General features: G+C 42.4%; 1 protein-coding gene across 1 annotated transcript; it reads right to left on the bottom strand.

The window, feature by feature from the left end:
- Window positions 1–16,583: 16,583 nt before the first annotated feature.
- LOC141197902 (keratin, type II cytoskeletal 6A-like) lies at window positions 16,584–21,532 on the bottom strand. The gene is made up of 9 exons (XM_073662920.1): window positions 20,967–21,532; window positions 20,558–20,778; window positions 20,415–20,475; window positions 20,187–20,282; window positions 19,800–19,964; window positions 19,440–19,565; window positions 19,133–19,353; window positions 17,455–17,489; window positions 16,584–17,363 (listed from the first exon to the last, which is right to left on the bottom strand). The coding sequence occupies exons 1-9, from the start codon at window positions 21,438–21,440 to the stop codon at window positions 17,155–17,157; spliced, it is 1,608 nt and encodes a 535-aa protein (XP_073519021.1). The 5' UTR covers window positions 21,441–21,532; the 3' UTR covers window positions 16,584–17,154.
- Window positions 21,533–22,154: the final 622 nt, after the last annotated feature.

The following is a 22,154-nucleotide window of genomic DNA, read 5'->3' on the forward strand; positions in this document are numbered from 1 at the left end:
CTGTTACGGTTTGAGTGCTGAACACTTGACGGTCCCACGGTTGGCAAGTTGGAACTGTGAGATTCACTACGTGCACCACTGGTATTTTGTGGAAAAGCACATGTAAGATTCTGCAACAGTCTCTGCTGATACTCCTGCATGCGTGCATCCCTTTCTATGGCAGGAATAATTTCTGCAAATTTACTTTTGTACCGGGGATCTAACAGTGTGGCAACCCAGTAGTCAGGATTATTTCTAATTCTCACAATTCGAGGGTCATGTTGCAGGTAGTGCAGCAAGAAGGCACTCATGTGTGTTGCGCATCCAGGAGCACCAAGTCCCTGTTGTGTTGGTGGCGAGGTAACAATCATGCTTCCTTCCTCTGTCCTCTCCCCCCAACCTCGCACAACAGAAATGTGATCAAGGTCTCCCTCATCTGATGAGTCTTCCATCAGTTCGTCCTCCACTTCTTCCTGGGCTCCTGCACCTTCCTCACTAGTTTGGCTGCTACCATGCGCCCTGGTAAAACCATCTCCCCCACCCTCACATGCCTGCCGCCTTGGTGCTGCCGACCGTCTGGACCTTGCAGATGTTAGCCTTTCCGCATACAACTCCTCCTCCTCTACTTCCTCCACCTCCTCTTGTGCCACCACCTGACTCCGAATTCTGTTTAACATGTGCTCCAGCATGTAAATCACCGGAATAGTCATGCTGATAATGGCATCGTCAGCACTAAACATCTTCGTCGCCATTTCAAAACTGTGCAGAAGGGTGCATAGGTCCCTGATCTGAGACCACTCCTCCAGCGTGATTTGCCCCACCTCTGAATCTCGTTGGCCCAGGCTATACGTCAGAACGTATTGCTCCAGGGCTTGTCGGTGCTGCCACAGTCGCTGCAACATGTGCAGAGTTGAATTCCACCGGGTAGGCACATCGCATTTTAGCCGGTGAAGTGGCAGGCCCAACGACTTCTGTAGAGATGTAAGTCGCTGAGCTGCGGGATGCGAACGGCGGAAGTGAGCACACAGCGACCGTGCCCTCTGCAGAAGGCCATCTAGTCTGGGATAGTGGGCTAAAAATTGCTGGACAACCAGGTTCAACACGTGAGCCATACAAGGCACGTGTGTGACATTGCCCCGGCGAAGGGCCGCACCCAGGTTTGCAGCATTGTCGCACACGGCCTTCCCTGGTTTCAGGTCCAGTGGAGACAACCATTCATGAAATTGGTTCTCCAGAGCTGACCACAACTCCTCAGCTGTGTGACTCACATTTCCCAGACATTTCAAAGTAAAAACCGCCTGATGACGTTGAGCCCTACTGCCAGCATAGTAAGGAGGTGTGCAGGATCCCTTCTGCGCAGTTAGAAAGCTTGTGGCATGACCAGACAGGCTTTGGGTGCAGGTGGAAGACCGAGAGGAGGTTGAGGAGGCAGAAGCAGTGGAGGAACTTTGACATAAAGAGGATTGACGCACAACTCGTGGGGACGGCAAGACTTGGACAGCAGCCCCTTGTCCTGCTGTCACCATAGTTACCCAGTGCCCAGTCAGCGACATGTAACGCCCCTGTCCATGCCTACTCGTCCAAGTGTCTGTGGTGAAATGCACCCTGTCACACACAGAGTTTCTCAAAGAAGCGGTGATGTTGTGTGCGACATGCTGGTGGAGCGCAGGCACACCTTTCTTTGAGAAGTAGTGCCGACTGGGCATCTGGTACTGGGGCACTGCGACGGACATAAGGTCTCGAAAATCCTCTGTGTCCACCAGGCGGAAAGGCAGCATTTCTGTAGCCAAGAGCTTGCAGATGGTGAAATTCAACCTCTTAGCTTTCTCATGGCTAGGAGGAAATGGTCTTTTACTTGTCCACATCTGAGGGACCGAGGGCTGGCTATTGTGCTTAGACGGGGTTGATAAGGGTGTCCCCGGCAAACTGCCGGTCTGTGAGGAAGATGCAGGCGGACATGTTAGGTTGCCTTGATCCAAAGGTGGTGCTATCGATGTCGGACAGCGCTCAACACCAGCTGGTGTTACCACCTCCAAAGAAAATGATGACCTGCCAATCACGCTGGCTGTTGCGGGTAAAGAGGTGGCAGGTCTGCGCCCCAAAACAGGTGTGACTGCTGTCCCCCCAGTCACAGAGGATGAAGAGGCCGCGGATGCACAAGATATGGCAGACGGTGGTTGGCCCGGCCGGCTAGGCCGCATTGTAGCACACTGAGCTTCCCACTGCAACTTATGCTTCATGTCCATGTGCCGGTTCATGCATGAAGTACTCAAACTATGTATTTTTTGGCCTCTACTTAGCTTTTGCTGACAAATGTTACAGATAACACGAGTTGGGTCATCTTTATCGATCTGAAAAAATGCCCAGGCTATGCAAGGCTTAGAACCCATGCGACCTGAAGAGCCACCACGACTTGTGGTGAGAGGCAGAGTTGTGTTTGAGGATGCAGTTGTTGACGTGCTTCCAGTACTACGTCTCTGTCCAGGAAGGCGCAACCTGACCTCGTCGTCACTAGCATCTTCCTCCACCTCCTCTGCTGACCTCATCTCTTGGCTGACTGTGGGTTGACAGTAAGTGGGATCTCCGACCTCATCATCATCACCCTGTGCGTTATCACACCCGTCGTCCTCAGAGCCAACCTGTTCCTGCCCTGACAAAAAACTAAAGTTGTCGCTCCAATCAGGTATTTGAGTCTTATCATCGTCTTCCTCATTGTCTCCACCAACAGGAGTTACAGTTTGGGAATGAGGGTCTACATTATGGTCAGAACCTTCTGCGTCTGGTCCTGGATCCGACTCATAAAGATTCTGGGCATCAGTGCAGATCATTTCCTCGTCTGGATTCACAGAAGCGCTGGAGTCGACCTCTGATTCCCAGGCTATAGTATGAGTAAACAGCTCTGCAGACTCAACCATCTGTTCTACCTCATACTCAGACGGGCAGCTGGAGATTTGGGAGCTGTGAGGAAGCAAGTGCGATTTGGGTGACACCTTTGAGGACTGGAGTATTTGTGATGTTGAAGTTGATGTGGAGGAGAGCCCACTTAAAGGAGCACTTGATATCCGTTGAAGCACCTGCTGTTTTTGTGCCTCATCTGGAATTTGTAGCGATTGGCGTGGCCGTAAGAAAGGGATCTTATCACATTGTCCGCTAAAAGAAGTAGACATTTTAGTTTGGCTGGAAGATGGTCTTTCTTCTGCAGATGTTACTGTTGCTTTAACACCTACCCCACGGACACAACCTTTTTTCCCCTTCCCAACACGCCTATTCCCCTTTCCACCAGCAGCAGGCCTTTTTCCACTCATTTTGGTGGTTAACTAATTCACAACTCTGGAGTTGTTTGCACAAAAAAACAATGGATGGTAACCGAGCAGAGCTGAGTGGCCAAACTGTGGTATTAGGCCAAAACTATTGGCTGGGTTAGATGCAGAAAAAAATTATTTTGAATTTGCAACCTGATGGAGGTCAGTATAGATGGATTAATAGAACAAGACCCACACACAGCTAGTAGCCCAATATTTTTTCAGAGGTAGATGCAGGAAAAAAATATATTCAGTTTGCAACCTGATGGAGGTCAGTATAGATGGACTAATACAACAAGTCCCACACACAGCTAGAAGCCCAATATTTTTTCAGAGGTAGATGCAGAAAAAAATATATTCAGTTTGCAACCTGATGGAGGTCAGTATAGATGGACTAATACAACAAGTCCCACACACAGCTAGAAGCCCAAATATTTTTTCAGAGGTACTGTAGATGCAGATAAAAATTAGTTTTAATTTGCAACCTGATGGAGGTCAGTATAGATGGACTAATAGAGAAAGTCCGACACACTACTAGAAGGCCAAATATTTTTTCAGAGCTAGATGCAGAAAAAAATTATATTCAGCTTGCAACCTGATGGAGGTCAGTATAGATGGATTAATAGAACAAGACCCACACACAGCTAGAAGCCCAATATTTTTTCAGAGGTAGATGCAGGAAAAAAATATATTCAGTTTGCAACCTGATGGAGGTCAGTATAGATGGACTAATACAACAAGTCCCACACACAGGTAGAAGCCCAAATATTTTTTCAGAGGTACTGTAGATGCAGATAAAAATTAGTTTTAATTTGCAACCTGATGGAGGTCAGTATAGGTGGACTAATAGAATGATGCTATGCCCAAAAGATTTTGCTTCACTAGGTGCAGTAAAAAAATTGGTATTCTATACACAGGTGGTATATCTTGCAACACAGATAGGCTACTCCACTGACTAACACACTCTGCAATAGGCCAAAAAGGATTAGCTTTGCTAGATTCAGCCAAATGCTGTGAAAAAAACTTGCACAGCACTGGCACAGACCTGCCTGGCAAAAACTGATAGTAACTGATGTAACCTAGTCCTGAAAAGGACTCCAATTACAATTAGTCTTTACTCCCACAACCTATCTATTTAAGAGCACAGACCTCCCTGATAAAAGTCGTAGGTAATGCTGTAACCTAGTCCTTAAAAGGACTGCAATCACAACTATTCCCTACTCCCAAGCTATCTGTATATTTGTGCGAAAATTGGCTTGAAATTAACAAGGTATAGCGCACACAGCAACAGCGGTGCCGTCTAACACGCAGCTGCAGCAGTGAGAAAATGGTGGCGACGGGGAAAATGGCTTGGTCTTATAGGGCAAGGACATGTGACATACACTGCCAATGACACATGCCCTTGCTTGTGTGAAAAAAAGCACTTCGCTCCGTGTGTGCGCTGCTGATAGGCTGACAGATTGCACCTCCCCACTGCAAATGCGGGAAAGAGAAAAAAAAATGGAGATCTTCATTGTTCCTGCAGAGATCCATCCCCTGCCCCTCCCCCCACCCCGCTGTACACTCAAACTGCGTATTAACATTAATTTTCATCATTACTGAGAAAAAATCCAGTTATGATTTTGGTGCACGAACAGTTATCGAACATAACCTCGAACAGCCGAATTTTTCTCAAATTGTTCGTGTTCGCCGAACGGCTCCAACACCGCCCAAAACAGCTTGAATTTGAGATTGGCGAACAGTTCGAGTAGAACAACGCTCATCTCTACTGAAGAGCCACCACGACTTGTGGTGAGAGGCAGAGTTGTGTTTGAGGATGCAGTTGTTGACGTGCTTCCAGTACTACGTCTCTATCCAGGAAGGCGCAACCTGACCTCGTCGTCACTAGCATCTTCCTCCACCTCCTCTGCTGACCTCATCTCTTGGCTGACTGTGGGTTGACAGTAAGTGGGATCTCCAACCTCATCATCATCACCCTGTGTGTTATCACACCCGTCGTCCTCAGAGCCAACCTGTTCCTGCCCTGACAAAAAACTAAAGTTGTCGCTCCAATCAGGTATTTGAGTCTTATCATCGTCTTCCTCATTGTCTCCACCAACAGGAGTTACAGTTTGGGAATGAGGGTCTACATTATGGTCAGAACCTTCTGCGTCTGGTCCTGGATCCGACTCATAAAGATTCTGGGCATCAGTGCAGATCATTTCCTCGTCTGGATTCACAGAAGCGCTGGAGTCGACCTCTGATTCCCAGGCTATAGTATGAGTAAACAGCTCTGCAGACTCAACCATCTGTTCTACCTCATACTCAGACGGGCAGCTGGAGATTTGGGAGCTGTGAGGAAGCAAGTGCGATTTGGGTGACACCTTTGAGGACTGGAGTATTTGTGATGTTGAAGTTGATGTGGAGGAGAGCCCACTTAAAGGAGCACTTGATATCCGTTGAAGCACCTGCTGTTTTTGTGCCTCATCTGGAATTTGTAGCGATTGGCGTGGCCGTAAGAAAGGGATCTTATCACATTGTCCGCTAAAAGAAGTAGACATTTTAGTTTGGCTGGAAGATGGTCTTTCTTCTGCAGATGTTACTGTTGCTTTAACACCTACCCCACGGACACAACCTTTTTTCCCCTTCCCAACACGCCTATTCCCCTTTCCACCAGCAGCAGGCCTTTTTCCACTCATTTTGGTGGTTAACTAATTCACAACTCTGGAGTTGTTTGCACAAAAAAACAATGGATGGTAACCGAGCAGAGCTGAGTGGCCAAACTGTGGTATTAGGCCAAAACTATTGGCTGGGTTAGATGCAGAAAAAAATTATATTCAATTTGCAACCTGATGGAGGTCAGTATAGATGAACTAATACAACAAGTCCCACACACAGCTAGAAGCCCAAATATTTTTTCAGAGGTACTGTAGATGCAGATAAAAATTATTTTTAATTTGCAACCTGATGGAGGTCAGTATAGATGGACTAATAGAGAAAGTCCGACACACTGCTAGAAGGCCAAATATTTTTTCAGAGCTAGATGCAGAAAAAAATTAGATTCAGTTTGCAACCTGATGGAGGTCTGTATAGATGGATTAATAGAACAAGACCCACACACAGCTAGAAGCCCAATATTTTTTCAGAGGTAGATGCAGAAAAAAATATATTCAGTTTGCAACCTGATGGAGGTCAGTATAGATGGACTAATACAACAAGTCCCACACACAGCTAGAAGCCCAATATTTTTTCAGAGGTAGATGCAGAAAAAAATATATTCAGTTTGCAACCTGATGGAGGTCAGTATAGATGGACTAATACAACAAGTCCCACACACAGCTAGAAGCCCAATATTTTTTCAGAGGTAGATGCAGAAAAAAATATATTCAGTTTGCAACCTGATGGAGGTCAGTATAGATGGACTAATACAACAAGTCCCACACACAGCTAGAAGCCCAAAAATATTTTTTCAGAGGTACTGTAGATGCAGATAAAAATTATTTTTAATTTGCAACCTGATGGAGGTCAGTATAGATGGACTAATAGAGAAAGTCCGACACACTGCTAGAAGGCCAAATATTTTTTCAGAGCTAGATGCAGAAAAAAATTAGATTCAGTTTGCAACCTGATGGAGGTCTGTATAGATGGATTAATAGAACAAGACCCACACACAGCTAGAAGCCCAATATTTTTTCAGAGGTAGATGCAGAAAAAAATATATTCAGTTTGCAACCTGATGGAGGTCAGTATAGATGGACTAATACAACAAGTCCCACACACAGCTAGAAGCCCAATATTTTTTCAGAGGTAGATGCAGAAAAAAATATATTCAGTTTGCAACCTGATGGAGGTCAGTATAGATGGACTAATACAACAAGTCCCACACACAGCTAGAAGCCCAAATATTTTTTCAGAGGTACTGTAGATGCAGATAAAAATTATTTTTAATTTGCAACCTGATGGAGGTCAGTATAGATGGACTAATAGAGAAAGTCCGACACACTGCTAGAAGGCCAAATATTTTTTCAGAGCTAGATGCAGAAAAAAATTAGATTCAGTTTGCACCTGATGGAGGTCTGTATAGATGAATTAATAGAACAAGACCCACACACAGCTAGAAGCCCAATATTTTTTCAGAGGTAGATGCGGAAAAAAATATATTCAGTTTGCAACCTGATGGAGGTCAGTATAGATGGACTAATACAACAAGTCCCACACACAGCTAGAAGCCCAAATATTTTTTCAGAGGTACTGTAGATGCAGATAAAAATTATTTTGAATTTGCAACCTGATGGAGGTCAGTATAGATGGACTAATAGAGAAAGTCCGACACACTGCTAGAAGGCCAAATATTTTTTCAGGGGTACTGTAGATGCAGATAAAAATTATTTTTAATTTGCAACCTGATGGAGGTCAGTATAGATGGACTAATAGAGAAAGTCCGACACACTACTAGAAGGCCAAATATTTTTTCAGAGCTAGATGCAGAAAAAATTATATTCAGTTTGCAACCTGATGGAGGTCAGTATAGATGGACTAATACAACAAGTCCCACACACAGCTAGAAGCCCAATATTTTTTCAGATGTAGATGCAGAAAAAAATATATTCAGTTTGCAACCTGATGGAGGTCAGTATAGATGGACTAATACAACAAGTCCCACACACAGCTAGAAGCCCAAATATTTTTTCAGAGGTACTGTAGATGCAGATAAAAATTATTTTGAATTTGCAACCTGATGGAGGTCAGTATAGATGGACTAATAGAAAAAGTCCGACACACTGCTAGAAGGCCAAATATTTTTTCAGAGCTAGATGCAGAAAAAAATTAGATTCAGTTTGCAACCTGATGGAGGTCAGTATAGATGGACTAATAGAATGATGCTATGCCCAAAAGATTTTACTTCACTAGGTGCAGTAAAAAAATTGGTATTCTATACACAGGTGGTATATCTTGCAACACAGATAGGCTACTCCACTGACTAACACACTCTGCAATAGGCCAAAAAGGATTAGCTTTGCTAGATTCAGCCAAATGCTGTGAAAAAAACTTGCACAGCACTGGCACAGACCTGCCTGGCAAAAACTGATAGGAACTCATGTAACCTAGTCCTGAAAAGGACTCCAATTACAATTAGTCTTTACTCCCACAACCTATCTATTTAAGAGCACAGACCTGCCTGATAAAAGTCGTAGGAAATGCTGTAACCTAGTCCTTAAAAGGACTGCAATCACAACTATTCCCTACTCCCAAGCTATCTGTATATTTGTGCGAAAATTGGCTTGAAATTAACAAGGTATAGCGCACACAGCAACAGCGGTGCCGTCTAACACGCAGCTGCAGCAGTGAGAAAATGGTGGCGTCGGGGAAAATGGCTTGGTCTTATAGGGCAAGGACATGTGACATACACTGCCAATGACACATGCCCTTGCTTGTGTGAAAAAAAGCACTTCGCTCCGTGTGTGCGCTGCTGATAGGCTGACAGATTGCACCTCCCCACTGTAAATGCGGGAAAGAGAAAAAAAAATGGAGATCTTCATTGTTCCTGCAGAGATCCATCCCCTGCCCCTCCCCCCACCCCGCTGTACACTCAAACTGCGTATTAACATTAATTTTCATCATTACTGAGAAAAAATCCAGTTATGATTTTGGTGCACGAACAGTTATCGAACATAACCTCGAACAGCCGAATTTTTCTCAAATTGTTCGTGTTCGCCGAACGGCTCGAACACCGCCCAAAACAGCTCGAATTTGAGATTGGCGAACAGTTCGAGTAGAACAACGCTCATCTCTAGTCATCATATTGAATAAGTTGTCATTATTCTTGAGCGCAAGTGCTCGCTACTTGAGTTTGCATCGGGTACTCAGGTATGCACCATGTACAGCGTGTGCTCGAGTGACATGCTCGAGTCCCTGCTCCGCATGTTTCACGGTTATTAGACACCCAAAAAAAACATGCGGGGATCGCTCGTGCATGGCAGGCAATCCCCGTAAAGTTTTTTGGCTGCGAAGCATATGGGGCAGAGACTCGAGCATGTCACTCAAATACCCACGATACTCAATGCATACCAGAGCACCCGATGCAAACTCAAGTAGCGAGCACTTGCTCTCAACACTAGTCGCCATATCGTCATCTTTTTTTCTTACTTTTTAAAAAAATCCCAACCCCAGCCCTAACCCTAGCACAACCCTAGCCCCAGCACAACCCTAGCCCCAAACCCAGCCCTAACCCTAGCCCAATCCTAACCCAAGAGTTTATTTTTGACGCCATTCCTTGTGCAGTATAAGTGATTAGACGACTTTATTCTTCGGGTCGGTGCGATTACAGCAATGCCAGAATCATATGGGGTTTTTATGACTGACAGTTGTCACACACTAAAAGACGCATTTTTTGTAAAATCTAGTTTTTGCTTCGCCATATTTTGAGAGCTATAATTTTCCAGATTTTGGCAGACAGTCATGTGACGGCTCGTTTTTTGCGGGATGACTTGACGTTGTTATTGGTGCCATTTTCAGGCACGTGACATTTTTTGATCGCTTTCTATTCCGATTTTTGGGAGGCAGAATAAACAAAAACCAACAATTCAGGAATTGTTTTTTTTTTTTTTTTTTTATTCTGTTCTGCGTGTGGTAAAATTGATAAGGCAGCTTTATTCTTTGGGTCAGTACGTTTACAGCGGTACCACATTTGTATCATTTTTCTATGTTTTGGCGCTTATACACAATAAAAGCTATTTTATAGAAAAAAATATTTTTTTGTATCGCTTTATTCTGAGAGCTATAACTTTTTTATTTTTCGGCTGATGGAGCTGTATGGCAGCTTGTTTTTTGCGGGACGAGATGCCGTTTTCAGCGGTATCATTTTTATTTATATTTGTCTTTTTGATCGCGTGTTATTCCTCTTTTTGTTTGGCGGTATGGTGATAAAGCATTGTTTTTTGCTTCGTTTTTTTTTTTTTTTTTTACCGTGTTCACTGAAGGGGTTAACTAGTGGGACAGTTTTATAGGTCAGGTTGTTCCGGACGCGGCGATACCAAATATGTGTACTTTTATTATTTATTTTTTATTTTTTTTATAATAATATTTATTGATGGGTACATTATATTTTTATTTTTGGTGTATTATTTTTTTTATTTTTTTATAATATTTTTGCACATTTTTTTTTTTTTTTTTTCCACTTTCACACAGTTTATACACTTTATTACTTTGTCCCACTCTGGGACTTTCACTTTTTTTTTTCTGATCGCCTGCATGGCACAGGAATGGAGCACCATCCCTATGCCATGAAGGCTGTCAGAAGTGCACAGTGTGAAGATTGCTTGGAGATGCACTGCGCATGTCCAAGCAATCTTCCTGCTCTCTGGTGACCCGGATGTTGTCATGACGACATCGGGTCGTCATGGCAACACCCGGGAAGCCTTTGCAGACTGCGCTGGAAGCCGGAAGAGGAGGTGAGTATCGCCGATCACCTCCCCTTGCCCCCGCAATGCCGCGATCGACTTCGATCGCAGCATCGCGGGGGTTAATGTGCTGGGAACGGTGCAGGACCGCTCCCTGCACATAGTACCGGGTGTCAGCTGTGACAATCAGCTGACACCCGGCGGCGATCGCGCCCGCACAGCCTGTGTGCGCGCGCGATCGCGATGACGTACTAATACGGGTCTGGCTCTTAAGTCCCAGGGCACAGACGCGTATTAGTACGTCAGATGTTATTAAGGGGTTAAACTTCAATTAAAATTTCTCAGCCAAATTATTATTAAATTAATTTCCTCTGTGTTGTTTACCTTGCAGAGTTTAGTATCATCTGCAAATATTGAAATTTTACTCTGTATGTCCTCTACAAGGTCATTAATAAATATGTTAAATAGAAGAGGGCCCAATACTAACCCCTGTGGTTCCCCACTTTTACCCATGATCCAACCCAAGTGTGTTCCATAATTAACCACCCTCGGTTTCCTATTCTTGAGCCAGTTGTCAACTCAGTTTCACACATTTTTTCCTAGTCCCATTTCTCCCATTTTATCTACCAGCCTTTCATGTGGCACCAGATCAAATGCCTTTGAAAATACAGATAGAGGACATCATGGCCTTATCCTGGTCCAGACTGGAACTTACCTCCTCATAGAAGCTGATCATATTAGTTTGATACGACCAATCCCTTGTTACCCATGTTAAAGTTGTAATGTCATGAGCTTATTCTTAATTAGATACTCCAGGATAGCATTTATCAGAATGCTTTTTTGGCATTTATTGCTCATCTTAGAGCTCTATTTAGCCATACTGTTTTTCTCCTATTTTTAGCTTGCTTATTTCCATACAGCAGACCTGGGCAAAGCGCGGCCTGTTGGCAACATGCAACCTTTTGGTTGTTTTGATGCGTACCATGGACTGGGACAACCAAAGTGCTTTTATGCAGTGGCATCCCATATCATGCAGCCACCCTCTGCCCAGCGCCTCAGTTTTGCTGATATCTGCAACCTTGGGATGCAGATAGTTGTGAATATAATGATGGAACATGGTGTTGACATTGAGTCTGTGCATCTGAGAATCTGAGAGCGCAGCAGGTGCGATAATGTTACTATATTTCACCAGCTGTGCCTAAGTACACTGCACAGATTAGAGCAGTGTGGGAACGGAATTAGGTGAGTCATATTTTTTAATCATTCTGCATGTCAAGTTGACTGTATGTGGACATAATACTGTGTAAATGGGCCGTGTGGGGACATATTCCTGAATAGTAGGGTATATGGGGACATAATACTGTGTAAGGGGGCGGTTTGAGGACTTCATCCTGAGTGGAGGGCTGTATGGAGAAATAATACTGTATAAGTAAGCTGTGTAGTGGCATAATTATGAGTTGGGGACAGTGTGAGGACATATTACTGCGTACGGGAGCTGTGTGGGGACAATACCATGTAAGAGGATTGTGTAGGGACATCATTCTGAGTGGGTGGCTGTGTGGGAACATAATATCATGTTTGGGTGCTGTGTGGGGACATCATTTTGAGTGGGGGCTGTATAGGGACATCAAACTCTGTAAGGGGGCTGTGTGGACATAATACTATTTTTGGGGGCTGTATGGGCACATAATACTGTGTAAGGGAGCTGTGTGGAGACATCATTCTATGTGGGGTGTTGTGTGGAGACCTAATAATGTGTAAGCGGGCTGTGTGGAGACATCATACTTTTTGAGGGGATATTATACTGCTTGGAAGGCTGTCGGATGACATCATGCTGTGTGTGGGGAGTGTGGAGCATCATATCGTATTGGGAGCTGTTCATCAAAATACAAGGGTTGAATAACCAGAACAGTATGGTTTTCTGCATTGTATAAACTTTATAAAAAGCATTAAATTATATGGTTCTGATTTGCTGCTACAGGTAAGAATAAATGTTTCTCAGTATCTCATGCAGCACCTTGGGAAAATTAATTGCCCTCCTCTACCATAGGGTATCTATTGTGCACAGTAGAGATGAGCGAATCAGGCAAAATTTGAATTGACCTATTTGTAAGGGCCTCCCCAAGAATTTAATGTTGCTTATTATGCATTGGGGCCTCTCCAGAGTATAATAATTGTATTGTAAGATGTAAATAATAAAAAATCCTTATACTCACTTCACTTCTCACCTCTCTGGCCCGTCTAAATGCCTTTTCATGGTTTGTGTAGACACACAGTGTTGACAATGTTTTCTGTTCTAGGCTTTGTACATGGCGCTCAATTTCACTTGCAGTAAAGAGTGGATCACTACTAGTGATGAGCGAGCACTAAAATCCTCGGGTGCTCGAAGCTCGGGTCGAGCACATTGGAATACTCGGGTGCTGGACCCGAGCAAAGAGCCCAATGTAAGTCTATGGGAAACTCGAGCATTTTTCTGGTGGTCCCCCCCCGGCGGTCTGCAGAAGGTCAAAAATTGCCCAAATCGATGGGAACGGTGCTCAATTAAACGTCAGGCAGGCAGAATATATAGGCAGACAGGCAGGCAGGGTATATAGGAGGGTGCATGAAAAACGTAGCAGGGCACTTGGAACACACTAGTGCCCTCCGATTTTCATGCACCCGTCTCTTTAAAAAAGCCAGCCGGCAATTCATCAGCGGCATACATCGATACCCGACAATTTAGAACAGAAAGAATAGAGCATCACACATAGATTAGATAGATAGAAACATGTCAGTCACATATATAATAAGTACAGTGACAGCGTTGGTGACTGTACATGTTATTTAGTGTTAAAATAAAGGATTTATTAAAAAAAAATAATAGTGTTTTTGTCACTTTAAAAAAGCCGGCCGGCAATTCATCAGCAGCATACACCCATACCAGACAATTTAGAACAGAAAGAATAGAGCATCACACATAGATTAGATAGATAGAAACATGTCAGTCACATATATAATAAGTAGAGTGATAGTGTTGATTACTGTACTTGTCATTTAGTGTTAAAATAAAGGATTTATTTAAAAAAAAATTGGCGTGGGGTTCCCCATAATTCTAGTCTCTAGCAGAGGTTAAGCAGACAGCTGAGGCAGATGTTTGAAGCCTGGGAAGGGGGTAATACCCATGGAGCTTCCCAGGCTACTAATATCAGCCCCCAGCTGAATACCTAGCCTTTACCAGCTATTAAAATGGGGGACCCAAAAAAAAATTACGTGGGCTCCCCCCTATTTTAATATCTAGCAAAGGCTAGGCAGACAACTGGGGGCTGATATTAATAGCACAGGAAGGGTGCCATGAATATTGGCCCCCTCCCAGGCTAGAAACACCAGCCGTCAGCCGCCCCAGAAATGGCGCATCCATAGGATGCGCCAATTCTGGCACTTAGCCTCGCTCTTCCCACTGCCCTGTCACGGTGGCAGTGGGGTAATAGGGCTGGGGTTGATGTCAGCTTATAATGCCAGCTGACATCAAGCCCAGGTTAGTAATGGAGAGGCATCTGTAAGACACCCCCATTACTAACCCCAAAGTCAAAGTTAAAAAAAAGCACAAACACCCAGAATTAAGTCCTTTAATTGAAATAAACACACAATTCTTTAATGTTCTAAATTAAACCATACTTACCATCACGCCCATTCCAGCTGAAGCCAACGATCTCCTGCAATAAAAATAAAATAATAAACCAATATCATCCTTACCTTTCCATGGTTCCCAGGATGGCTCCAGCTCTGCTACATTCACATGACAGGTTGGATCGCAGCCGAAAGCTGCCATCCAGCTTTCCATGCCGCAGACACTGAGAAGCGTAGGCATGCTTGCGCTCCTCAGTGTCTGGCTGTGACGGCATCCAGATGAGCCGAGTTCATGTCCAATGAACTCAGCTCACCTCATGCACGTCACTGACAGCATGGGAAAATTCTCCTGAACTTGCAGTGAGCGCAGGAGAATTCTTTCACGCTCACCGCATGCACAGGAGAATTTTCCCACACTGTCAGTGACGTGCATGAGGTGAGCTGAGTTCATTGGACATGTCCAATTAACTCAGCTCACCTCATGCACGTCACTGACAGCGTGAGAAAATTCTCCTGCGCTTGCAGTGAGCGCAGGAGAATTCTCTCACGCTCTCAGTGACGTGCTTGAGGTGAGCTGAGTTCATTGGACATGAACTCGGCTCATCTGGATGCCGTCACAGCCAGACACTGAGGAGCGCAATCATTCCTGCGCTTCTCAGTGTCTGCGGCATGGGAAGCTGGATGGCAGCTTTCGGCTGTGATCCAGCCTGTCATGTGAATGTAGCAGAGCTGAAACTGTCCTGGGAACCATGGAAAGGTAAGGATGAGGGTGCTTTATTATTTTACTTTTATTGCAGAAGACATTGGCTTCAGCTGGAATGGGCGTGATGATAAGTATGGTTTAATTTAGAACATTAAAGAATTGTGTGTTTATTTCAATTAAAGGACTTTATTCTGGGTGTTTGTGGGTTTTTTTAACTTTGACTACGGGTTAGTAGTGGGGGTGTCTTGTAGACGCCTCTCCATTACTAACCTGGGCTTGATGTCAGCTAGCATTATAAGCTGACATCAACCCCAGCCCTATTACCCCACTGCCACCGCTACAGGGCAGTGGGAAGAGCGAGGCTAAGTGCCAGAATTGGCGCATCCTATGGATGCACCATTTCTGGGGCGGCTGATGACTGGTGTTTCTAGCCTGGGAGGGGGCCAATATTCATGGCACCCTTCCTGGGCTATTAATATCAGCCCCCAGCTGTCTGCCTAGCCTTTGCTAGCTATTAAAATAGGGGGGACCCCACATAATTTTTTTGGGGGGTCCCCCATTTTAATTGCTGGTAAAGGCTAGGTATTCAGTTGGGGGCTTATATTAGTAGCCTGGGAAGCTCCGTGGGTATTACCCCCTTCCCAGGCTTCAAACATCTGCCCCAGCTGTCTGCTTATCCTCCACTAGAGGCTCAAATTACAGGGAACCCTACGCCAATTTTTTTTTTAATAAATCCTTTATCTTAATAATGTTCATTATGCCTCAGGTCTATGCTTCTACTAGGGGGTCAGTCTCTCTGCCTTTATCCATATGTACGTCACTTGACCAATGGTAAGGTTTTAATATTAGAGTTAGGACTGTCTCATAAGGGTTGCCGTGACGTGGCGGGATAGCTTTTACATTATTTTGATCAAAATTATGTTAACTAAATACCCTTCATTATTTATTATTATTTTTGCACTGTGCGATTTACCCATTTACTTCCAGTTACTTGGGTATTTAGCTTGTCTTTGGTTTTTCTTTGTCTAGTGGCCTTGTGTGAACATGCATTTACATTTTTCATGCACATCAATTTATGTTTCAGTTCAGACTTCTAGGTTTTTTCTTTGTAGTTCAGTGTGCTTTAGTAAATATAAGGGTGTGGCCACCCTTTGTCTGAGCTGAAATGTTCATCCTGCCTCAGGTCTATGCTTCTACTAGGGGGTCAGTCTCTCTGCCCTTATCCATATGTACGTCACTTGACAAATGGTAAGGTTTTAATATTAGAGTTAGGACTGTCCCATAAGGGTTGCCGTGACGTGGCGGGATAGCTTTTACATAATTTTGATCAAAATTATGTTAACTAAATACCCATCATTATTTATTATTATTTTTGCACTGTGCGATTTACCCATTTACTTCCAGTTACTTGGGTATTTAGCTTGTCTTTGGTTTTTCTTTGTCTAGTGGCCTTGTGTGAACATGCATTTACATTTTGCATGCACATCAATTTATGTTTCAGTTCAGATTTCTAGGTATGATCTGAACATATATTGCATTGCATCATGTTTAACAGCATTATGTAAATTCATGAAAATCCAATATGGAAGAAAAACAGCAAAAACTACAACTCAATTTAGATCCACATGCAGTTTATTGAAGATATAAAGAAAAGACAAGACATGCGAGCCTGGAGTTAAAAGATCCAGTAATGCATTAAACAGTATTATATACAATAAACACCCTGACATACATAACTCTCGGAAACAAAGAAAGCAAGTATCTAAAGGACTGGCGCCAGCCTTGACCTGGCTCAGAAGTCTCATACAAACTCACCTAGACATGTCACAGGGATACACATGAGTGCAATTACATTTATTCGCAAGGAATAGAAAGCACACGTCACCCTCTAAATAATATGATATGGGCTTTTGTTTTGACAAATACAATGGTGTTAACTTCCTAAATGCCTGAGATTATAATCAGCAATTCAACTAATGGATATGACTTATTTAATATGCTAAAGGGAAGTTTAAAATGTATACATTCTAGTCAATTGTATCCCTAAGAACAAACAAGGTATGAGCCAGGATGATACAACTTAACATACTAGTAAAGCTTCTTGTATTTGCGCAGGTTGACAAAAGTATAATGAAGTTTGGAGTTGAAGGATGGCGAGTGACTAGTGATAGTGTAATGGGGCAGGCTAATTATAGGATGTTTTCTTTACGGAGGATGATGATGTTGTTGAAACTGCCACTGTGCTTCTGCCTCCAGAACGGCTGTAGCTGCTGCTTCCTTGAGAGGCATTGTATGACATTCCACCTCCACTACCACCATATCCTACTGCTCCTCCAGCTCCTCCTGCTCCTCCAGCACCACCAGACATGCTTGAAGAGCCTCCGCTGAGGACAGCTAGAATTAGGAATAAGAAACATTAGGTTATGTTTCACACATTGCATGCAATAATTATTTTACTTCAATTATAATGGAGATAAGTACTTACAGATGCTGACATTGCTGACTACCTGTCCAGACATTCTGAAAAAAATCAAGAATATTTCTTGGTTAAATTCTCAGTGAATAACTACATTTTCATTGGTTCTATATAATTTGAGGACCGTTCTGATTGGTAACTTGGCTTATATGGACCATAAATGTGAACATAATGGGGGACATTTGATAGGTCAGCTAAATTCTTCCTCAATTTCTATAAAAAAAAAACTGGCATGCATGCTACTAGCCAAATTCATTTTGTGCTTTAGACATGTTTTACACCTCACTAAAGAGTGTTGAAAAATATCAACTAATAGGTGCATATATATGTGGAGCCCTAAAATGTACCATATTTATTAATGTCCTTATCATTATTTTGACTGGTGTAAATTAAGTAGACCGAGAGCTACCGTTACTTATAAAAATCACAATTGTGTCTAAAGAGTTAAACACTATTGTACATAAAAATATCCATTTTCTTGTTACACTTGTTACACTGACACAATCGTGTCTTAAAATAATATTGGGACAGGTCCATGTGAGTATTTGTAGAAAGATGTGGTACCAGCGGATATCCTGATCTAATACTGGTGATATTAGGGGTGGTTAGACAAAAAGAGGCCGCTCACACTGCTGCCCTCCCTGTTTATCTGATCTACTACTGGAGATATTAGGAGTGCTGAAGTAAGAAGAGGCTGCTCACACTTCTGCTCACCTTGTCTTTCTTATCTAATACTGCTGATATCAGGGGTGGTGAGACAAGAAGAGGCCACTCACACTGCTGTCCTCCCTGTCTATCTGATCTATCACTGGATATATTGAGGGTGCTGAGGTAAGAAGAGACTGCTCACACTGCTGTCCATCCTGGCTGATCTAATATTGGAGATGTCAGGAGTACTGAGGTAAGAAGAGGCTGCTCAAACTTCTGCTCACCATGTCTTTCTGATCTAATACTGGAGATGCCAGGGGTGCTCAGGTAATAAGAGACTGCTTCCACTGTTGTCCACCTCAATCTAATACTGGAGATATCAGGGTCTCATCTAGGCCTAGGCTTATCTGGTGACCAAAAACCAAGCACCTGACCAGCACATAAAGCTAGTGCGAACAGGTGCAAGCTACCATGACTGCACAGTATATAAACAAGAAAATGCAGCAGCACTCCGCAAACGCTAAGATGTATGTAATCATTGAATATATCAAATTGAAGCTGCATTACTGCTATAAAGAATATAATTACAAAAATGAAGGAGAGGCACATTAGGTTAGGATCCCATCAAAGAATGGTCACCTTGCTGTGGTTGATGGCAAACATGAATTGGCCAATTTAAATGCTAAGTACCTTCATTTTTGCAAGTATATTCTTTATAACAGTAATGCAGTTTAAATCTAATATATACAATGTTTACACACATCTTAGCTCTTGCAGAATGCTTTCTTGTTTATGTATTGTGCAGTCATGGCAGCTTGCACCTGTTCACACTACCTTTATGTGCTGGTAAATTTTTTCTTTGTAGTTTACTATTGGAGGTTGTGACTGCCTCCCTGTCTGACTGTGCACTCTTCCATTCAACCAAAGGGTGTTTTTAATTAAAACTGGATCCCACGTGCCCATTAAATTTGTAGACCAAAAACCAAGGTAAGTACATATCATTATTTTAGAGATGCCTTATATATCACATGAAACTAACCTCTCCTCTTCTCCTTCCAGCATGGTTCTGTAGGTGGCAATTTCTATATCAAGAGCAAGTTTCACATTCATGAGCGCCTGGTAGTCACGCAGTTGACGGGCCAGATCTTCTTTGGCCTTCTGCAATGCAGCTTCAAGTTCAGCCAGCTTCGCTCTGGCATCTTTCAGGGCAAGCTCACCACGCTCCTCAGCCTCAGCAATGGAGGTCTGGAGACCTGCAATCTGTAAAAAGTTCAGTTATGCTCTTGGTTCATAATGCAATCTTCTCCTTTATTGTATTAGGTCAAATTCTAATTGGCTAGGCCTACCAGCTTCTTGAGGTTTTCAATCTCAGACCTTAGCCTTTGGATCATACGGTTCAGTTCTGAAATTTCATTCTTTGAGTTCTTCAGGTTGTCACCTTGCTTGCCAGCTGCATCTTGTAGCTGTTTGTACTAATATGCAAAGAGAAAATCTTAATATCAGTATCATGAACACAACCATCTTAGATTTTAGGTTTACTTAATGTGAGTGAATATTAATATAGCAAATTATATGTATTTCATAACACAATGTCTAGGTTTTGACTTGCATTGGCAATATATCTATAAGAAGTATAGGGTGAGGTCTAATTATAAGTGTTGATTAGGGTTTCGATTTACATGCATCAGCAGGTGGATGATACCAACCTTGTTGTCATATACTTGTTCTGCCTCAGCTTTGCTCTTCTGTGCAATCTGGTCATATTGATTCTTAACCTCTTTCATGATGTCATCCAAGTTCAAGTCTCTGTTATTATCCATAGACAGAACAACAGAGGTGTCACCACCTCCTCCTTGTGTTTGTGAAAGCATCTACAAATGACACAAAGCATCATTCAGAAGTTAAAGTACAGAGCTAGAATAGTACAATTTCTATCAATTTAATTGAATTTCAAATAATTTTATTAAATTATCTTGAATTATTTCATTAAAATGACATAAAATGAAGACACATTTTAGCCAGATGTAATCACCAGTATTGCTCTTAAATTCAACCATTTACCGTGAAAAGTAATGATAAGCATGTTCACTTACAGCGTCATATAGAGTTCTTAAGAAGATAATTTCATCATTCAGTGTATCCACCTTGCACTCCAAATCTACCTTGGTCATATATGCAGTGTCAACGTCCTGTAATGAAAGAATTGTCAATGCAGTCGTGTAGAATTCAACCACCATCTCTTAATCTTTAGCCTCCATAAATTGGTTTAACACATAAATTGAAATGTTAAATTGGCGTTAGTTCACTTGAACTTGACTCACCTTCTTAAGTACAACAAAGTCATTTTCTGCTGTAGTGCGCTTATTAATTTCATCTTCATATCTGTAGGAAGAACAAATAGAATGTGAATGAAAAAATGACTTTAATTTAATAATCGCAATAATAAACTACAATACTATTATACTTTTTCTTGTAGTCTTCTACCAATTCTTGCATGTTCTTCAGTTCATTCTCTAGACGACTTTTCTCGCTTAGTATACTGTCAAGATGTTTCTTCAAATTGTTAATGAAAGCTTCAAAAAGGGGTTCAATGTTGCTTTTTTTGGAACCACCCTTTGATCCTTGTTCTTGCAAAAGGCGCCATTTTGTTTCTAGTACTTTGTTTTGCTGTTCCAAGAATCTAACCTAAAAATTAAATTGAAGGCATTGTTAGGTTCTGGGATCATGTTTGTAAAAACACCTTTTTTTAATCTTTTTAATCAATTTCATTTCAAAGTACTGTGTATAACAAATAACCACATATTCATAATACATTTACAAGGCTTATAAAATTAAATTGAAATACATTTATCCATTGATTTCTCAAGTCTTACCTTGTCAATGAAAGTTGCGAATTTGTTGTTGAGGGTTTTAATCTGTTCTCTTTCTTCAGTTTTTACTTTTTGAATGGATGGGTCTATTTCCAAATTAAGTGGCTGCAAAAGGCTTTGGTTGATGGTGACCTCCTGGATTCCACCAGGTGGACAAACAGGAAAACCAGGGTCACCTCCATGTCCACCAAATCCACCTGCACCTCCACCAAATCCTCCTGCTCCTCCACCAAATCCTCCTGCTCCCCCGCCATATCCTCCTGCTCCCCCGCCAAAGCCTCCTGCGCCACCACCATAGCCTCCCCCAACTTGAACACTGGTGGCACTGATCGAAGTTCTCTTCATTCCACCAAGATTATAAAGACTTCTTGATCCAAAACCAGAAGAACGAGAGCCACCTGATCTTCCTCCACCAACTGAGCAGGTACTAAAACCCTTGCTTCCACCACCACCGCCTTGCTTTTGCATATAAGCCATAATGGATTCTGAGAATTGAAGTTGAAAAGGAACTAAAAGAACAGATAAGGTGAAGGAGTGTGGTCCCCTTTGCACTGAGAGACAGTAGTCTCCCTTTTTATCTGTTTGAAAATTTGGGCTTGGTTGCATGGGTGGCAAGAGACCAGTTTAATGCAATAATGGGTTTGGCAAAGCTGGCAACCACCCATCAATCTACTAAACTGATCACACCTTTGGGAAATATTGCTTTGCTTGTACTGTTCAATCACAGTAATCTATTTTCCTGTATCTAGCTACATGAATGCAAATATAAAGTCATTGTATATAAATTGTGTTCTATTTTCTTCTAATACACAAAATTAAAGGAATAAGCCTAAAGGGTTTCATTATAACATTCCCACGATCATTAGGTTACATTATGATTTTATGTCGGAGTTTCATTTTCAAGAGTTTGACTTAATGATTAAAAGAAGACACCTGTATATAAGAATATGCAAATAGTTATGAAATTATTGTTGATTAGACAGGTTAAAGATGATGTAACAGCTAGTATAAATCTAATACATCTATCCTAAGTAAATGATTTTTTTACTTACAGTCATTTACTTGTATTAGTCTAAGTCAATCAAATTTGACAAGAGGTCGAGAGTATAATGCAATTTCTAGTTTAATTTGAAATGAGAAAAGCTATACAATACATATATATATATATATTTATAAACTTATAGCAATTCA

Source organism: Phyllobates terribilis, unplaced genomic scaffold (genome assembly GCF_046119375.1).
Source record: "Phyllobates terribilis strain yellow unplaced genomic scaffold, ASM4611937v1 Scaffold_2__4_contigs__length_985480577, whole genome shotgun sequence".
Taxonomy (NCBI): domain Eukaryota; kingdom Metazoa; phylum Chordata; class Amphibia; order Anura; family Dendrobatidae; genus Phyllobates; species Phyllobates terribilis.